At 29.5% G+C, this 18,097-nt stretch overlaps 2 protein-coding genes and 1 pseudogene across 2 annotated transcripts; all 3 read right to left on the reverse strand.

Moving 5' to 3' along the window:
- Nucleotides 1-571: 571 nt before the first annotated feature.
- On the reverse strand, nt 572-16,833 carry LOC109185278 (annotated as a pseudogene).
- Nucleotides 3,203-4,817, reverse strand: LOC109185267 (acidic endochitinase-like). The gene is made up of 2 exons (XM_019335247.1): nt 4,446-4,817; nt 3,203-3,956 (listed from the first exon to the last, which is right to left on the reverse strand). The coding sequence occupies exons 1-2, from the start codon at nt 4,781-4,783 to the stop codon at nt 3,374-3,376; spliced, it is 921 nt and encodes a 306-aa protein (XP_019190792.1). The 5' UTR covers nt 4,784-4,817; the 3' UTR covers nt 3,203-3,373.
- LOC109186795 (hevamine-A-like) lies at nt 16,805-17,411 on the reverse strand. The gene has a single exon (XM_019336943.1). The coding sequence runs from the start codon at nt 17,409-17,411 to the stop codon at nt 16,965-16,967; it is 447 nt and encodes a 148-aa protein (XP_019192488.1). The 3' UTR covers nt 16,805-16,964.
- Between the last annotated feature and the right edge of the window lie 686 nt (nt 17,412-18,097).

The following is an 18,097-nucleotide window of genomic DNA, read 5'->3' on the forward strand; positions in this document are numbered from 1 at the left end:
AGGAGTCCAATTTGTAACATTGTGGTTATTCCTTACCAATGAAATTTGAGTTCTGAGACCATTTGTTAAGATAAAACATTTATAACTAGATCAAAAGTTATTGACTTTGTTAAGATAAAACATTTATAACTAATAATTAATAAAAGTTAAAAGGACTTATTTTAAATTAAAACACTGAGAGAGTAATGTTTCAAAATAGATACAGAATTTCTTTAAGTTTGTTGGTAATTAACTTAAAATAAACTCACCAGGACTATGTGGTCTAATGGTACTTGGGTTGGACTTTCATTTGGAAGATTATGAGTTCAAGTCTCAGAGGTATTATTGGTTCTTTGTGTTTCAGTAGATTGAGAAAGTATATGAACAGATACTACCATGTAATAGAGCCAGTAACTTTCAAAAAAAAATTTTTCCCCGAAAAAGTATATGAAGAGTCTTATTTTTGCCAAGTAATAAGAGAGGGATTTTATATATCCTATACCGTGCTGATTAGTTTGGTCGAGTAAATGATGGGACATTCCATTTAACAACAAATTAAAGCTGCTAGATACCTTTATTCTTCTTCACAAACTTCACTCCAATGACATTCAATTCCATTATATTTAACAACAAAATTAATAAAGCTAGCTAGCTTTATTATAGATGCATTTTATTTATTTATTTATTATATGATGTGATGAATGCATCATACAATTCATAAGTAGAAGCTAGCTAGTACAGTACGTATTATATTATGTTCTCAAACATTTTGTATTTGAGTAACCATAGAGACATAATGATTGGCCGGCTTGATCTCGGGGCTGTATCCATTGTCATAGTATTTAGACCAGAGCATTACGCCACCGTATTTGGGTGTGGCCTCGATTGCCGGGAGAATATCAGATCTTAGCACTTCTGCCGGAATGAAACCACTTCCGGCGATGCAGGCAATCCCAAAAATAGTTTTCCGGTGGGTATGGTTGACCAGTAATGGTTCCAATAGTACAAAAGATTGGTGGCGTCGCCGTTGTACTGACAGGGAGGATTGTTGTAGAACTGCACCCAGACATAGTCGAAAAGGCCGGTGTTTATGGCTTCCTGCATGTAATAATCAGGGAATGGACATTGAGGAGCTGCTGCCAAGTACACTTTTTGTCCCGCCCTTTGACCCAATTCCGACAAGGCCTTGGCCAGTTCGTCGTAGTATTGGTTGGTGCCTCCCTCTATATCAAAGTCGATTCCGTCTAGGCTTTCGTCCCCTAGTGGCCTTGACGCTGACTGTCCTCCAAGAAAATTGTCCCATAAATACTGTGCCACGTTCCTGGGGGCATACACAAAATGAATGACGTGATTATCCATATAGAATCGTAACAGATAGGGACGGAGCCAAAGGGGCAGGGGCGGCTGCCCCCCTCACCCCACCCCTACCCAATTTTTTGTATGTATATACGTATATATATAGTACATGTGTTAGTATTAGTAAAATAAAACTATTGAATGTCAACAAGAGTTAATTTAGATGAGTTGGTTGAGCACATCTTGAGTTACAATAAAGGATAGGGTTTGAATTTTGGCACAATTTTTTTTTTTTTTTTTACTCCAATCCTTCCCTATGGCTTCAACAACTTTTTAATATTTAATACACACATATATAACATTCTTTTATATTAATAATGAGATGTCTCATTCCCTATGGCTTCAACAGCTTTTTACCATTTAATACACATCTATAACATTCTTTTATATTAATAATGAGATGTGGTTATTTTTTATTTTTTAAATTATCTCTTTTGTTTTAATGTTTTGCCAAAATTTTTTGCCCCTCAACTGAATTTCTGGCTCCGTTCCTGGTAACAGATGTATACTATATTATATTATATGGTGAAAATGAGAGAGAATGGGAATTACCTGGCATCATCACGGAAGGAAAGGTAATAGTCTCCGACACCACCACCAAGGGAAAGCAATACTTTGATGCCCTTGCTCTTACAGTATCTGATCTCGTCGCTCAGGAATTTACACTGATTACTAGCAGGATCACAGTGGCCAGCTAGGTTGAGAACCGGAGTGGTGCCATGGCCAAACGTTGTTAAGAAAGCATGTTTACGATCTCGTAGTAGTTGGTGTCGCAGGTTTGTTGTAGGCTGCCCTCATACCCATTTTGGCCCCAATATATCGCGATATCTACCCCGAGAGAGATGTTAAGCCAGGAAAGGAGCAAAAGAGAGACGGAAACTATGATCTTATTATTATATGCCATGCATATAATATTTTGTGTAATTAGGTTTGGATCGTTTGTAGCCTGGGAAATGCATGGAATTGAAGCAGAGGCTATTTATTATAAGCTCTCATCCTGGCGATCCAGCAAAAACAAACGAACAGCACGGCTGTGTCGTGGCGGTTGTGCATGCATGCAAAAGCAGCCACGTGAATGTGGAAGACAGCTGTTGATGAAGTACGTACCGCCACCTCTATGTTGAAGATATTGCCACACACTTCAATGTTGAAGACGTCGTGTTGCAAGTGATCGAAGAAGAATTCGAAATGGTGAAAGAGAAAAGATCATGTACATGTCGTGTTAAAGAAACACTATCTTAAAAGTATAATACTTTTATTACATTCTTACCTTTTAAATCATATTATATTTTATTGGTAACTTAAAATAAGTTATATGTTGCCTTGAAAGAATTGTCTCACTAAGTAGAATATTTGGTAATACACAATAGAGAGATTAACTGAGTACCAAACAGCCGCAAATTCTTTTGTGGAAGCTTGTAAATTGTTGCATACACCCATGCTTCCCGAGGCTTATTAGCTTTGCTAAGCTCGTTGATTGGTTGTTTCTGTCGTTCCCACCTTAAAAATTGCAGTATATATAGATTGTTAACTTCGTAAGCTTGTTGCGGTTATGGCGGGAATTTGAGGCGTGCAAAATGAGCTTCAATTTTTGAAGGGTTTAATATTTATTTTTGATCTAGCTACAGTAAAAAAAAAATCTATAATTAATCTTAAAAGTCATCAATTTTTTCTCAAAACACTTCTCCCTCTTAATAATTAGGACCTAATTAATTGAGCATGACAAAATTATTTTGTAACTGAAAAGGGTCATATATTTTACAGTATTAGTTTTAAAGATGACATTTATACTTTTGGTACAACCTCATTTATTTATAAAAACAGAGGCACAAAAATCTAAAAATCGGACCTTGGTAAATAGTGGGACATTCCATTATATTTAACAACAAAATAAAGCTAGCTAGCTTTATTATGATGCATTTTATTTATTATTATATGATAATGCATCATATATAATTCATAGGTAGAAGTGGTGGAAGCTAGCTAGTAGCTAGTACAATATTATATTATGTTCGATCTGATCTCGAACATTTAGTATTTAGATGACGTCATAGTTTTGAGTAACCATAGAGACATAAGGCCTGATCTTGGAGCTGTAGTTGTAGTCTCTGTCATAGAATCTATCCCAGAGCATTACGCCTCCGTATAAGGGTGTAGCCTGGATCACCGGGAGAACCTCAGAAATAAGGTTATCAGGTTCAATGTAGCCACCGCCGGGGGCTGCATCCGGCGCTGCAGGCAATCCTAAAAATAGTTTTCCGGTGGGAATGGTTGACCATTCATTGTTCCAAGAGTTCAAAAGATTGGTGGCGTCGCCGGCGGTGGCGTTGTACTGACAGGGAGAATTGTCGTAGAACAACACCCAGACGTAGTCGAAAAGGCGTGTGTTTATGGCTTCCTGCAAGTGATAATCAGGGAATATACATTGAGGAGCTGCTGCCAAGTACACTTTTTGTCCCCCCGCTTCACCCAATTCCGACAAGGCCTTGGCCAGTACGTCGTAGTATTGGTTGGAGCCTGCCTCTATATAAAAGTCGATTCCGTCCAGGCTTTCATCCCCTAGTGGCCTTGACGCTGATTGTCCTCCAAGAAAGTTGTCCCATAGATGCTGTGCCAAGTTCCTGCGGGCATACACAAAATAATGTATATATGCATGTTGATCGAAGCAGCTAGCGAGACTATATATAAGATAGATTCCATCCTGTATTTTTTTTCTTTCCTTAATTCCACCATAGCTCTCTTGTCAAATTTAGTCTCAAACTATTCTTTTTGTCATTTAACATTCTCAGACTATTATTTTCTGGCTTCAACCTGTTTAATTAGTTTAGAACTTTAGGTAACATCTGATTTTTAGTAATTAACTAAAATTTTCAATCAGTTTTTAGTAAAAATTTTAAATCAATTAAATCTATGTTTATATTTTTTTAATCTTGTTCAATCTCAATGCCCTTGTTACCATAAGAGTTCAATGATGTGATCACCATTTAGAATTGTAACAAATGTGTCATCATACTCTATATAGTAATTGGCCTGACCTGTATATTATATTATATTAATTATATTATATTATATTATGTTATATGCTGAAGATAAGAGAGGATGTGGATTACTTAGCATCATCATCAGAGGAAAGGTATCCACCACCACCATAAAGGGAAAGCAATACTTTGATGTCCTTGCTCTTACAGTATCTGATCTCGTCGCTCAACAATTTACACGGATTATTAGGAGGACCACAGTGGCCAGCTAGGTTGAGAACTGGAGTTGTGCCATGGCCAAACATTGCTAAGAAAGCAATGTTTACGATGTTGTAGTTGTTGGTTTCGGCGCAAGTTTGGAACAGGCTGCCCTCATCCGTATGTTGGCCCCAATATATCGCGATTTCTCCCCCGAGAGAGATGTTAAGCCAGGAAAGGACTAAAAGAGAGACGGCAACTATGATCTTCATGCTTATAATATTTTGTGTAATTTGATCGAGCTAGGTTTGGATTGTTTGTGGCTTGGAAAATGCAAGGAAGCAGAGGCTATTTATTAGCTCTTATCTAGGAAAAACAAACAGCAGGGCTGTATCGTGGCAGCTCCTTATTTGGGGCATGCAGGCTTCACTATCAAATTGTATTATTATTGCTCGTGTTTTATAAGATACATATGAAATTAAAGGTTTCATCTAATTAATTAACCCAATCAAATAAAGAAATGTGCTTAGCCTAGCAATTCCAAACATTGAGAAATAATTAAATTAAAGATGCTTAGCCTCTCTTCAAAAAAAAAAAGATATGCTTAGCCTCTCTAAAAAAAAAAAAAAAAAAAAAACAAGAGATGCTTAGCCTAGCCATTCCAAACATAGAGAACTAATAAAAGATACTTAGTCTAATCATTACAAACACATGAGAAATAATAAAAAGGTGTTTAACATTAACAATTTCAAATATTGTCCCTTTCATGGGAAGATAAAACCTATTATATTGATGCAAATAGTAAAATAATAGGAACCCTTGTATTAATGGTCTGCAACTATTTAAGGTTACAGGAAAAATGTACAAAGACAACGATTTTTGATAAAAATGTTGTCTTTTATGGAAAAGACAACAATTTTATTCAAAACTGTTGTCTTCGATTCAACACTTTTGTTAAATTAGACAACGGTTTTTACCAAATTGGTTTCTTTAGTGTGTTGTCTATGACTATTTTGTAAAATAAATAAATAAATAAATAAACAAACAACGATTTGGTAAAAACAGTTGTCTACTTTAACAAAAGTATTGAATCAAAGACAACAACTTTATTTATCCGTTGTCTTTAAGCACACGTTGAATACACAATCGTTCAAAGTCTTTGAGCCCCCCCCCCCCCCCCCCCCCCCCCCCCCTTTTTTTTTTTCTAAAGACAACGGTTTTATTTATCCGTTGTCGCTGGTGTATTGTCTTTAAGAGCACTTTGAATACACAATACTTCAAAGATAACGATTTTGTAAAATCGGTCTATTTGTGATTTAAAAAAAAAAAAGATAACGGTTTTATTTATTTGTTGTCATTAGTTTTTTTTTTTTTTGTCTTTAAGCGCACTTATGATACTAGTCGTTGGCAAAGGATCAATCGAACTTGTAACATTATGGTTATTCCTTGTCGATGATATTTGAATTATGATGTCACTTGTTAGGATCAAATTGTGAATATTTAATATATAACATCATGAACATTTAATATGTAAATTGTGAATATTTAGTATATAAAATCGTGAACATTCAATATGTAAATTGTGAACATTCAGCATATAAATTGTGAACATTTAATATTTAAAGGAATAAGGGTCAAACAGGCCATTGAACTACACACTAAAATACAATTAGGCCATCCAACTCAAAAAAGCTACAATTAGGTCCTTGAACAGGGCAAATTAAAACAATTGAACCCAAAGTGACCTGTTGACCTGATAATTAGATGACATGGCGGTAAACAAGTTAATTTTTTGAAAAAGATATTTTAATTATTTTAAATTTAAAGAAAGAAAGAAAAAATCTCTGGCCACCCCTTCCCCTCCTTCGTGGACCTGTTTTCGTCTCCGAAGAGTCACGAAGACCATTTAGAATTCTTTCAAGCACTAAAGTAGTACTGTGACTACTGTCCCTCCTTGATTCCATTACTCAAACCCAAAGCTTGATGGGAAAATGGTCTTTGATCAGAACAAAGCTCTCAGCTCTTCAGACTCACCTCTCTGTCCGCCGCGAATGACAACCCTCTCTCGGCGGACTTTCTCCGGTCACTCTCCGCCGCCATTTCCGACGGGATGTCTCTTCAGTTCGCTGCCACAACCCCAACCCTCCCGACGGGAAGCTCAAGACGCAGAACGAGATCGACTCCTTGCCTGCAAAAATTGATAGCCTTAACAGGGACCTCGAGGTTCTTATCAAGAGCGGTGTTCTCTGCGAAAACGGCGTCGTTTTGTCGAGTAGTTATTCAAAGAGGGAGACGATTAGGGCGGAGACGACGATTCTGATCACTCGGCTCCAGATCGGGACCACTGAGTCGAAGAACACGGTGCTCGACTCACTCCTCGGACTCTTGAAGGAAGACGATAAGAGCGTGTTGATCGCTGTGTCGAAAGGAGTCGTTCCGCTGCTCGTCATCCTACTCGATTCCACTTCTTCGCCGGAGATTAAGGAGAAAACCATCATCGACGAAAATTTCTACCGTTGACTCGAGCAAGCTATATATATATATATATATATTTTTTGAAGTTTTTTATTTAAAAATTATTAAAATATTTTTTTTAAAAATAAAATTTGGTAACCGCCATGTCATCTAATTACCTGGTCAACAAGTCACTTTGGGTTCAATTGCTTTAATTTATCATGTTCAGGGACCTAATTGTTACTTTTTTGAGTTGGATGGCCTAATTGTATTTTAGTGTGTAGTTCAATGGCCTATTTGACCTTTATTCCATATTTAAAATTGTGAACATTCAGCATGTAAATTGTGAACATTCAATATGTAAATTGTGAATTTTAAACTCGTGTCCACCTTGAAAGGTGGACTCAGTCCACAAAATAATTCGTCGTCTACGGGTAACAATCCCCAAATCAAGCTAGTGTTAAATTGCTTTCAAAAAAACAAGCTAGTGTATGTTAAAGTTGTTCTGCAGTTGCGGTTATATAGATCGTTAACTTAGTTAGCTTGTTGCCGTTATGGTCATCCGACAAATGAAAAAGTGTGACAAAATTAAAGTTTAGATATTTTTATGGACATTTTAATATTACTTTTTGAGTGTTAATTAAAATGATTAATTGTGAATTATGATATGATGCATTCATCATCAGTTTAAGTTGTGGATGAGTTCTGCAGTTGTGTGCTTCAATTGCTAAGTCTTACCATATATGCATGCTGCTTAGTTTGGTACGCGGCAGTAATAAAATGGTGGGACATTCCAAATATAATAGTATTTGCGCCCGTGCGTTGCACGGAATGAATTTGTTATAATATTTTAAAAATATTTAGATCGATATACAATTATATAAATTATAACATCGAATATTATATAATATAATTGAAAAATTGAGTTGCACCGATTATGTTTTCTGATGTTATCAATACTTGAATTCGAGTAAATAATTGCCCAATTAATAGTTAACGTGTACATATACGCATTCGGTGCTGCAACTTTAGAGATTTTATATATCAGTGTTTAGAATTTGTACTAATTGGACTAATTAGCTCGTTGTCTAGCAACTCAGTTATAGAAATTATTTATAAGGAAGATATATTTTCTATGTAGACATATAGCAATTTTGTCATTTTTGTATATAAAAAACCATAATATCAATAACTTGAATTATACATTATCGAAAATCTCTTTGTAGACAACATTGGTAGTAGTAACGGAATTTTATCCATCCTCATCTAGAGTTAAAACCATCAGACCATCAGGATGGATGACTCGGGAAAAATTCACATACAATTAACCGTGATTAAAGACGGGTTTTTTTAGTAATAACTCAACGTGAGTTAGTGTTTGACCATGACTTTTGTTGATAGTCATGGCATATGCGAGCATCAACGTGAATTATTTTCATTAGAACTTGAATGACAATCTCGTATCAGAAGGGCGAAAGACATTTTAATTGAAGATTTTACTTTTATTAATAGTATAAATATAGATTGGTGTAAATAATAATTAATAAATTATTATTTCCTTATAAAATTACATAGAATTTCAAATGGATTTTCTCATTTATTACGCAGAATTTGTTTCCATTATTCTCACAATTATTATGGTTTAATTATTCTCAGCATTTGATAACCATCATCCATTTTTAAGTACACATTGACTTCAATGTGTGATAAAAATTCATTAGATATTAGTTAATTTTCATATAAAATTTTGTTACCAATTAAGCTTTATTAAATTTTTTTACCAATTAATTAATATTCATATTCATTTGGGCGGGAATGTTGAAGATGAGAATTTTACTTTTATTAATAGTATAAATTGGTGTAAATAATAATTAATAAATTATTATTTGTTTATAAAATTACGCAAAATTTCAAACAAATTTTCTCATTTGTTACGCAGAATTTGTATCCATTATTTTTATAATTATAATAATTTAATTATTCTCATAATTTGGTAACCATTTTTCATTTTTATATACATATTGACTTTAATCTGTGGTAACAATTCATTAGATATTAGTTAATTTTCATATAAAATTTTGTTACCAATTAAGCTTTATTATTTTTTATTAATTAATTAATATTCATATTAATTTGGGTTGGGTTGTTGTAAAGGAGGATTTTACTTTTATTAAAGTCATTTCACTAAGAACTTGGAGGGTGTGGTTGAGTGGAAGGAACGCGTTCATCCTTATTAACCAAAGGCAAGGATTTGATCATTGCCGTTGGGAATGGAGCAACTTTAAATCTCAAAGCCAGCCCTTTCACCCAAAAGAGGGTCATTAGTCACTTTATCTAATCATGTTATATTAATTTCATTTTGAAATCATTGTTTCACATATTTGATTTATTTATTTTTTCTTTAATTATTCTCGTTGTAAACATAAATGATATTGCAATAATTAATTTATAATATTTATCAAATTGTATTTTTTTTTAATGTAAAATTTTTTCATGTTTAGGGATTAAAAATATTTTAAAATTATTTTTTATTAGTAAGTATTTTTAGTTCTAAAATATTTTCCAACAACCCAAACACTCCATTAGTCTCTAACAAAAAACTGAAAAATAAAAGTTATTTCATTAAGAAAATTAAAACTAATTAAAGTAAATCTAATCATGCTATATTTATTTGTAACTGTATATTAATTTCATTTTGAAATCATTGGTTCACATCTTTGAATTATTTACTTTTTTCTTTAACTATTATAAACAAATATTATGATATTTATCAAATTGTATTTAAAATATATATATATATATATATATATATATATATATATATATATATATATATATATATATATATATACACACATATACATACATATATATATATATATATATATATATATATGTATGTATGTATATATAACATTTACACATGTTATGAGGGGTTAAAAAATATTTTAAATTATTTTTTATTAGTATGTATTTTTATTTTAAAATATTTTCCAGCAATCCAAACACTCCCTTAGGCTCCCATAAAAAAAAACTGATAAAGAAAAGTCATTTCATTAAAGAAATTAAAACTAATTAAAGTAAATCTAATCATGCTATATTTATTTGCAATTGTATATTAATTTCATTTTGAAATCATTGGTTCACATTTTTGAATTATTTATTTTTTTCTTTAACTATTATAAACAAAAATTTGATATTTACCAAATTGTATTTTAACATTACACATGTTATGAGGGGTTAAAAATATTTTAAATTATTTTTTATTTGTATGTATTTTTATTTTAAAATATTTTTCAACAATCCAAACACTCCCTTAGCCTCCCATAAAAAAAAAACTGACAAAGAAAAGTCATTTCATTAAGGAAATTAAAACTAATTAAAGTAAACCTAATCATGCTATATTTATTTGTAACTGTATATTAATTTCATTTTGAAATCATTGGTTCACATATTTGAATTTGTTTTTAATTATTATAATTTATAAACCGAAATGATATTGTACTAATTAATTTATAATATTTATCAAATTGTATTGTTTAAAAAATATAAGATTTACAAATGGTATGAGGGGTTAAAAAATATTTTAAAATTATTTTTTATTAGTAAGTATTTAAAAAAAATAAAAATTCCACCAACTCAAACACTCCCTTAGCCTCCCATAAACAACTGATAAAGAAAAGTCATATCATTAAGGGAATTAAAACTAATTAAAGTAAATGTAATCATGCTATATTTATTTGTAACTATATATTAATTTCATTTTGAAATTATTGGTTCACATATTTGAATTATTTATTTTTTTCTTTAATTATTATAAACAAAAATGATATTGTATTAATTAATTTATGATATTTATCAAATTGTATTTTTTAAAATATAGTGTTTTACTCGAGATTTTTTTTTGGTTATTATGAATTTAAAATTAAATTAGAAAAATAAAAAGATATTAAAATGTACAATATAATAATATAGTTGGACTTTTATATATTTGGTCAAGTATCTATTTTCATAACATACAAAATTAAAATTAAAATATTGTATGGTTAGTATAATCTCTAATCATATATATATTTAGATAAGTTTATAGAAAAAATTTATAAAATTAAATTGATTTATTCCAAATTGTATTTCATATATATTATAATTTCAAAAATATGAATAATAATAACTAAGAAAATTGTACTTAGAAATCCATAAAAATGTAAATTCTAAATTTTGTATGAATAAATATAAACTCTAATCGGACGCATATCCTTATATGATTGAATAATACATTGTATATACACATAATATTTATTAATATGTATATATAAAAATTCTATAATATAATTTCATTCATTATAATTTGTATTAATAGATTTATATTTAAAAATTTAAAAAGCTGTGTTATATTTTCAGTAAAATATAAACATATTCATTCGTTTTTCTTAATATTTCATTTCCTTTTGAATATATTCATTTCTTTTTTTTTTCCTTTATAAAAAGAATTAATATTGATTTCTATTCATTTTTCCTAATAATTGTCGATTAATTGGCCTGATTTCCATGTCGCTTAGGATATTAATAACGGATTTCTGTGTGAAATATTCATTTCCTTTCTGATTAAAAAATAATATAATAAAAATATAATTACTGATTATATTTCTAATAAAATATTAATATATTCATTTCATTTTTCCTTCATAAATAATTAATATAAGTATAATAATTATAATCATATAATTACTGATTATATTTTAAGTGAAATATGAGTATATTCATTTCCTTTTTCACTCATAGAAAGAGTTAATATTCATTTCAATTTCTTTTTCCTTCATAATTTTTTCCTAATATTTCATGTGGTGGTTACTAATTTTTCCGTAGGGAAATCGGTGTTATATTTTCAATAAATTTTTAATATTAAATCTTTTTTTCATTTGGCCTTATTCCTGTGTCTATTAGTAACAAAATATTAATAATAGATTCTCGTGTGTAAAATTCATTTTTTTCTGTTCATATTCATTTTCTTTTTCCTTCATAAATAATTAATATAATTATAATAATATAATTACTGATTATATTTTAAGTGAAATATGGATATATTCATTTCTCTTTTTCATTCATAGAAAGAGTTAATATTTGTTTTCATTTCTTTTTCCTTCATAATTTTTTCCTAATATTTCATTTGGTGGTTACTAATTTTTTCGTAGGGAAAATTGTGTTATATTTTCAATAAATTTTTAATATTAAATCCTTGTTTCATTTGGAATGATTCCCATGCCTATTAGTAACATAATATTAATAATATATTTTCGTGTGTAAAATTCATTCCTATTTCTGGTCATAAAAACAATCTGGTACGTTTGTAATATTCATTTTCAATCACAAAAACAATTTGGTACGTGTTTAATAATCATTTCCTTTTTCCTTTACCCTAATTTTCTGTGTAGCAAATTAGTTATTTACTTATTAAGCACATTTTTTTTATAATTCGAGTCCATTTTAAATATTAATTTCCTTTTTCTTTTGATCTGAGTTTTGTGCCAAAAGCTGTGTTATATTTTCAGTGAAATATAAACATATTCATTCGTTTTTCTTCATATTTCATTTCCTTTTGAATATATTTATTTCTTTTTTTTCCTTTATAAAAAGAATTAATATTGATTTTTATTCATTTTTCCTAATAATTGTCGATTAATTGGCCTGATTTCCATGTCGATTAGTAACATGATATTAATAACAGATTTCTTTGTAAAATATTCATTTCCCCTCGTTCATAAAAAGAATTAATATTCATTTCCACATAATTATAAAAATATAATTACTGATTATATTTTCAGGAAACTATTAATATATTCATTTCATTTTTCCTTCATAAATAATTAATATAATTATAATAATTATAATCATATAATTACTGATTATATTTTAAGTGAAATATGAATATATTCATTTCCTTTTTCACTCATAGAAAGAGTTAATATTCATTTCCATTTCTTTTTCCCTCATAATTTTTTCTAATATTTCATGTGATGGTTACTAATTTTTTCGTAGGGAAAGCGGTGTTATATTTTCAATAAATTTTTAATATTAAATCTTTTTTTTTCATTTGGCCTAATTCCCGTGTCTATTAGTAACAGAATATTAATAATAGATTTTCGTGTCTAAATTTTATTTTTTTCCTTTCATATTCATTTCCTTTTTTTTCTTCATAAATAATTAATATAATTATAATAATATAATTACTGATTATATTTTAAGTGAAATATGGATATATTCATTTCCTTTTTTCATTCATAGAAAGAGTTAATATTTGTTTCCATTTCTTTTTTCTTCATAATTTTTTCCTAATATTTCATTTGGTGGTTACTAATTTTTTCATAGGAAAAACTGTGTTATATTTTCAATAAATTTTTAATATTAAATCCTTTTTTCATTTGCCATGATTCCCATGCCTATTAGTATAACATAATATTAATAATGGATTCTCATGTGTAAAATTCATTCTTATTTCTGGTCATAAAAACAATCTGGTACGTTTGTAATATTCATTTTCAATCATAAAAACAATCTGGTACAATGTTTAATAATCATTTTCTTTTTCCTTTACCCTAATTTTCTGTCTAGAAAATTAGTTATTTACTTATTAAGCAAATTTTTTTAATTCGAGTCCATTTTTAATATTAATTTCATTTTTCTTTTGGTCTGATTTCTGTGTCAATTAGTAACAGAATATTAATAACAAATTTCATTATTACAATTAATACTTTAGTTTTTTTTTTTTGAATTAGAATAATCATAATTGTAATTATATTAATTAATTAATTGTATGGATATTTTTTTGCAATGAGATACAGATCCACTAATATGCAATGTACCCAGATGTGTTCTCCTGCCTCAAAGCCTAATGAATCATACACATGTTGCATCTTAAATGCACGTAGATATAGACATTCAATTTTTTTTTTTTTTTTAGAATGCTAATCGATTCACTGATAGTTGAAGGTAGATAACAATACTTATAATATGAAATTAAACCTTTTGGAAGAATAATATGAAATTAAACTCAAATTCAAGTTACTTTACATCTATTAACCCCTAATTGAGATTATATAAAAAGGAAACATAGATTTAAATAATCTCATCTAAGAGCTTGTAAATATGGTGACTGCTTTAGTGTTTTTAGAGAGACAACTTGCTTTACCAATTCGCCGGGAAGAACCAATCTCATGCAGGTCTGGATCTCGCGGGAAGTGATTATCGGCTTCTTGTTGTAGTGGGCCAAGCGAGTCACCTCTTGGGCGAGCTTCAAGAAGATATCGTTGATGAAGCTATTTATGATGTCCAAACTGCAAAACATATTGAAGTACGTGAGAATATAGTTAAAAAAAATATAGAAAATTCATACAAAAAGAAAGCAGAGAGATGAGTCTGAGATTCTTTGATTGAAGAAGCTCTTGTATTTATAGGTAGAAAATATTAATTCAAAAGGAAAGTATAATAATTTATTTATTTAAGGGAAAGTATAATAATTTATTTATTTAAGGTAATACCATTATTATTATTATTATTATTATTATTATTATTATTATTATTATTATTATTATTATTATTATTATTTATTTATTTAATTTCTATTTGACATTTACTTACCAAATAAGTTTTACTACAAAAGTTTTGGGGGGGGGGGGGGGGGGGGGGGGGAATTTGTTAGGAGGATTTTACTTTTATATATATACTAGTTTTTTTACGCGCTTTGCGCGAATGGGATAATGCCCAATAATTATTTTTAAATAAGTATTTCAAAGTATATCAATACAATATTATATCAGAGATGTTCATGCATAGGTAAATAAATGTTGAATTTGTTTATTTAAATCGGTAATTTAAAGTATATAAATGCAAAATAATATATGAGAGATTAATTATAATTGTCACTAAAATAAATGTTTGCAACTTTGTAATAACACTAGTTTAAATACTTAGTCTTAAAACGATACTCTAAATAAATACTACTTTTGGTTTAAATTTCTCTAATTCTTCTTAATTCTCTTTTGGGTAGCATTGTTATTGTTTTCATCTTCAGTACATGTCCTTTTTTTTTATTATTATTGGTACTGTGTCATGTGCAATTAGGTTACTGGTAGCAGCATAGAGAGATTCATCATGCAATGAGATTATGATGTATGAAGTTTTAGATTTGCCTTGCTGTGTATATGACTTAGATTTTAGTTGTAATATGAACTCTTTAGCGTACAAACACCTATTGATATTTAGTAGTGGTAGTTTTTTCCCTACATGTTTCATGTGTTGTGAGATGTGTGTCATAGGTTATCATGTGAAAGTATTGAACAAAATATTAATATTTATTATATTTGTATAAAATACTTGGTAAATAAATAAATATATATATATATATATATATATATATATATATATATATATATATATATATATATATATATATATATATATATATATATATATAACATGTTTTGTATTATAACTTTGATATTTAATTACAAGATAATGTAAAAAAGAAAACAATGAACAATGTAGTGAATATAATAAATTAATAAATTTGAAGGTAAGGAATTTTTGAATTGTAGAAAATAAAGATAATATAACTGATGAAATTATATTTCTTTTAAGTTTTTTTATAATGAATAATTTTTTTAAATAAAGCATTATAGACATCTAATTCTAAATTAATTAAATGCATATGTATTATTTTTTGTTGTAGCTACTAATTTATTTAATTAATAAGAGTGATAAAGTGTCGTACATACTTTTCTTCAACAATAATGAAATCAATAATTTTTTTTAAATTTCCATTTCTTGTTGAGACAAATTGTTTTGAGAGTTTGTCCATTACAATTGTTACAATTGCTGTCAATAGAGGATGTTAATAAATAATTCAAAATATATGGTTACAATAGATATTAATATAATGATATAGTAAAAATTAACTTACAAATTTCTTTAGAAGTTTTCATGCATTGATAAAATTTTGATGTGTAAACTTGTTCAATTGGAGCTAGTAGGATGTTAACATTGTCAATTATTTGGAAAATGATCCTACCGTTTTAGAGTCCATGTTTAATTGTATTTATAATCAACAACTTTGTAGTTAGGCCGCGCAGGTCTGACAATGATGTAAGAACAATTTTGTCTGATAAAAAAATAATAGTATAATATTTGTAAAGTAATGTACAATTGTACCATTATAAAAAAAAATACAAAAAGTATTAATACCATAATGGCCTAAATCATTCTAATAATGCAATAGCATAATTGAAATATTAAGTTTTGTTCTAAAAAGTAACCTAAATTTTTTTTTTTTAAATAGAAAATTCAAGAAAATCAAATGATTTTAAAGTAGTTCCTGATTTATAATCTTTGATGCTCGACTTTAAAAGCTATGTATTTAGTCGAGCTAATTATTTGACAAAAGTTTATATTATATATATTTTAATACATTTTAATATATGCATAATATAAGTTTAACAATTATGCCAACTATACTTGGGATGAGGTTCGAACCTAAGACCTTATATAAATTAAGAGTATGTTAAGAATAATAAATAGTTAACGGAATATTCCGTTACTAAAGTTTAAACTAACGGAATTTAGGGTTATTTAAGGGAATAAAATAATATAATAGAGGGTAAATAAGGAAAATCATTAAAAGATACTAAAATCAAAATAATATGAACCATTCATTTTAAGAAACAATTAGTACCGACATTTTTTTTGTTCCAGTTAAGGGCCTAACATTATTCGCTCTTATTAGATTTGTAGATTTGTAGATATATATATATATATATATATATATATATATATATATATATATTTAATTAACAACAAAATAAAGCTAGCTAGCTTTATTATAGATGCATTTTATTTATTATTATATGATGTGATGGATGCATCATATATAATTCATAAGTAGAAGTGGAAGCTAGCTAGTACAATATTATATTATGTTCGATCTGATCTCAAACATTTAGTATTTAGCTAGATGACGTCATAGTTTTGAGTAATCATAGAGACATAAGGCTTGATCTTGGAGCTGTAGTTGTAGTCTTTGTCAAAGAATTTAGACCAGAGCATTACGCCTCCGTATATGGGTGTAGCCTTGATCACCGGGAGAACTTCAGAAATAAGGTTATCAGGCTCAATGTAGCCACCGCTGGGGGCTGCTTCCGGCGCTGCAGGCAATCCCAGAAATAGTTTTCCGGTGGGAATGTTTGACCATTCGTTGTTCCAAGAGTTCAAATGACTGGTGGCGCCGCCGCTGTACTGACAGGGAGGATTGTTGTAGAACTGCACCCAGACGTAGTCGAAAAGGCCGGTGTTTATGGCTTCATGCAAAAAGTAATAATTATTTTGGAATGGACATTGAGGAGCTGCTGCCAAGTAGACTTTTTGTCCCGCCCCTTCGCCCAATTCCGACAAGGCCATGGCCAAACGTTATTAAGAAAGCGATGTTTACGATGTTGTAGTTGTTGGTTTCGCCGCAAGTTTGGCGCAGGCTGCCCTCATACCCATTTTGGCCCCAATATATCGCGATTTCTCCCCCGAGAGAGATGTAGAGACGGCAACTATGATATTAGTATATGCCATGCATGCAAATAATATTTTGTGTAATTTGATCGAGGTTTGGATCATTTGTGGCCTGGGAATAATTGCAAGGAAGCAGAGACTATTTATAAGCTCTCATCCTGGAAAAACAAACAGCACGGCTGTGTCGTGGCAGCTCCATTTGGGGCAGGCCGGCTTGCCTATCAAATTGTATTATTATTGCCAGTGTTTAAGATATATACATGTGAAAGGTTTTTCATCTAATCCAATGACATAAAGAAATGTGCTTAGCCTACCAATTCCAAACATTGGGAAATAATAAAAGGTGCTTAGCCTAATATAACAATTTCAAACATTGAGAAATAATTAAAGATGCCAAGCCTAACCATTACAAACATATGGGAAATAATAAAAGGTGCTTAACTTAACAATTTCAAATATTGTCCCTTTCATGGAAAGATAAAACCTATTATATTGGTGCAAACAGTAAAACAATAGGAACCCTGCATTGATGGTCTGAGCTATTTAAGGTCCAATCCCCAATCTCTTATCTCATTGCTCAACAT

This window comes from Ipomoea nil, unplaced genomic scaffold (genome assembly GCF_001879475.1).
Source record: "Ipomoea nil cultivar Tokyo-kokei standard unplaced genomic scaffold, Asagao_1.1 scaffold0188, whole genome shotgun sequence".
Classification (NCBI taxonomy): Eukaryota; Viridiplantae; Streptophyta; class Magnoliopsida; order Solanales; family Convolvulaceae; genus Ipomoea; species Ipomoea nil.

What these genes read in the sequence shown, in the direction of transcription:
- LOC109186795 (XM_019336943.1), bottom strand. Translation starts at nt 17,411, where the DNA reads ATGGCCTTGTCGGAATTGGGCGAAGGGGCGGGACAAAAAGTCTACTTG.
- LOC109185267 (XM_019335247.1), bottom strand. Translation starts at nt 4,783, where the DNA reads ATGAAGATCATAGTTGCCGTCTCTCTTTTAGTCCTTTCCTGGCTTAAC. An exon ending in TCCTCTGATGATGATGCTAA is followed by an intron (nt 3,957 to 4,445) that starts GTAATCCACATC and finishes GTATGCCCGCAG; the next exon opens with GAACTTGGCACAGCATCTAT.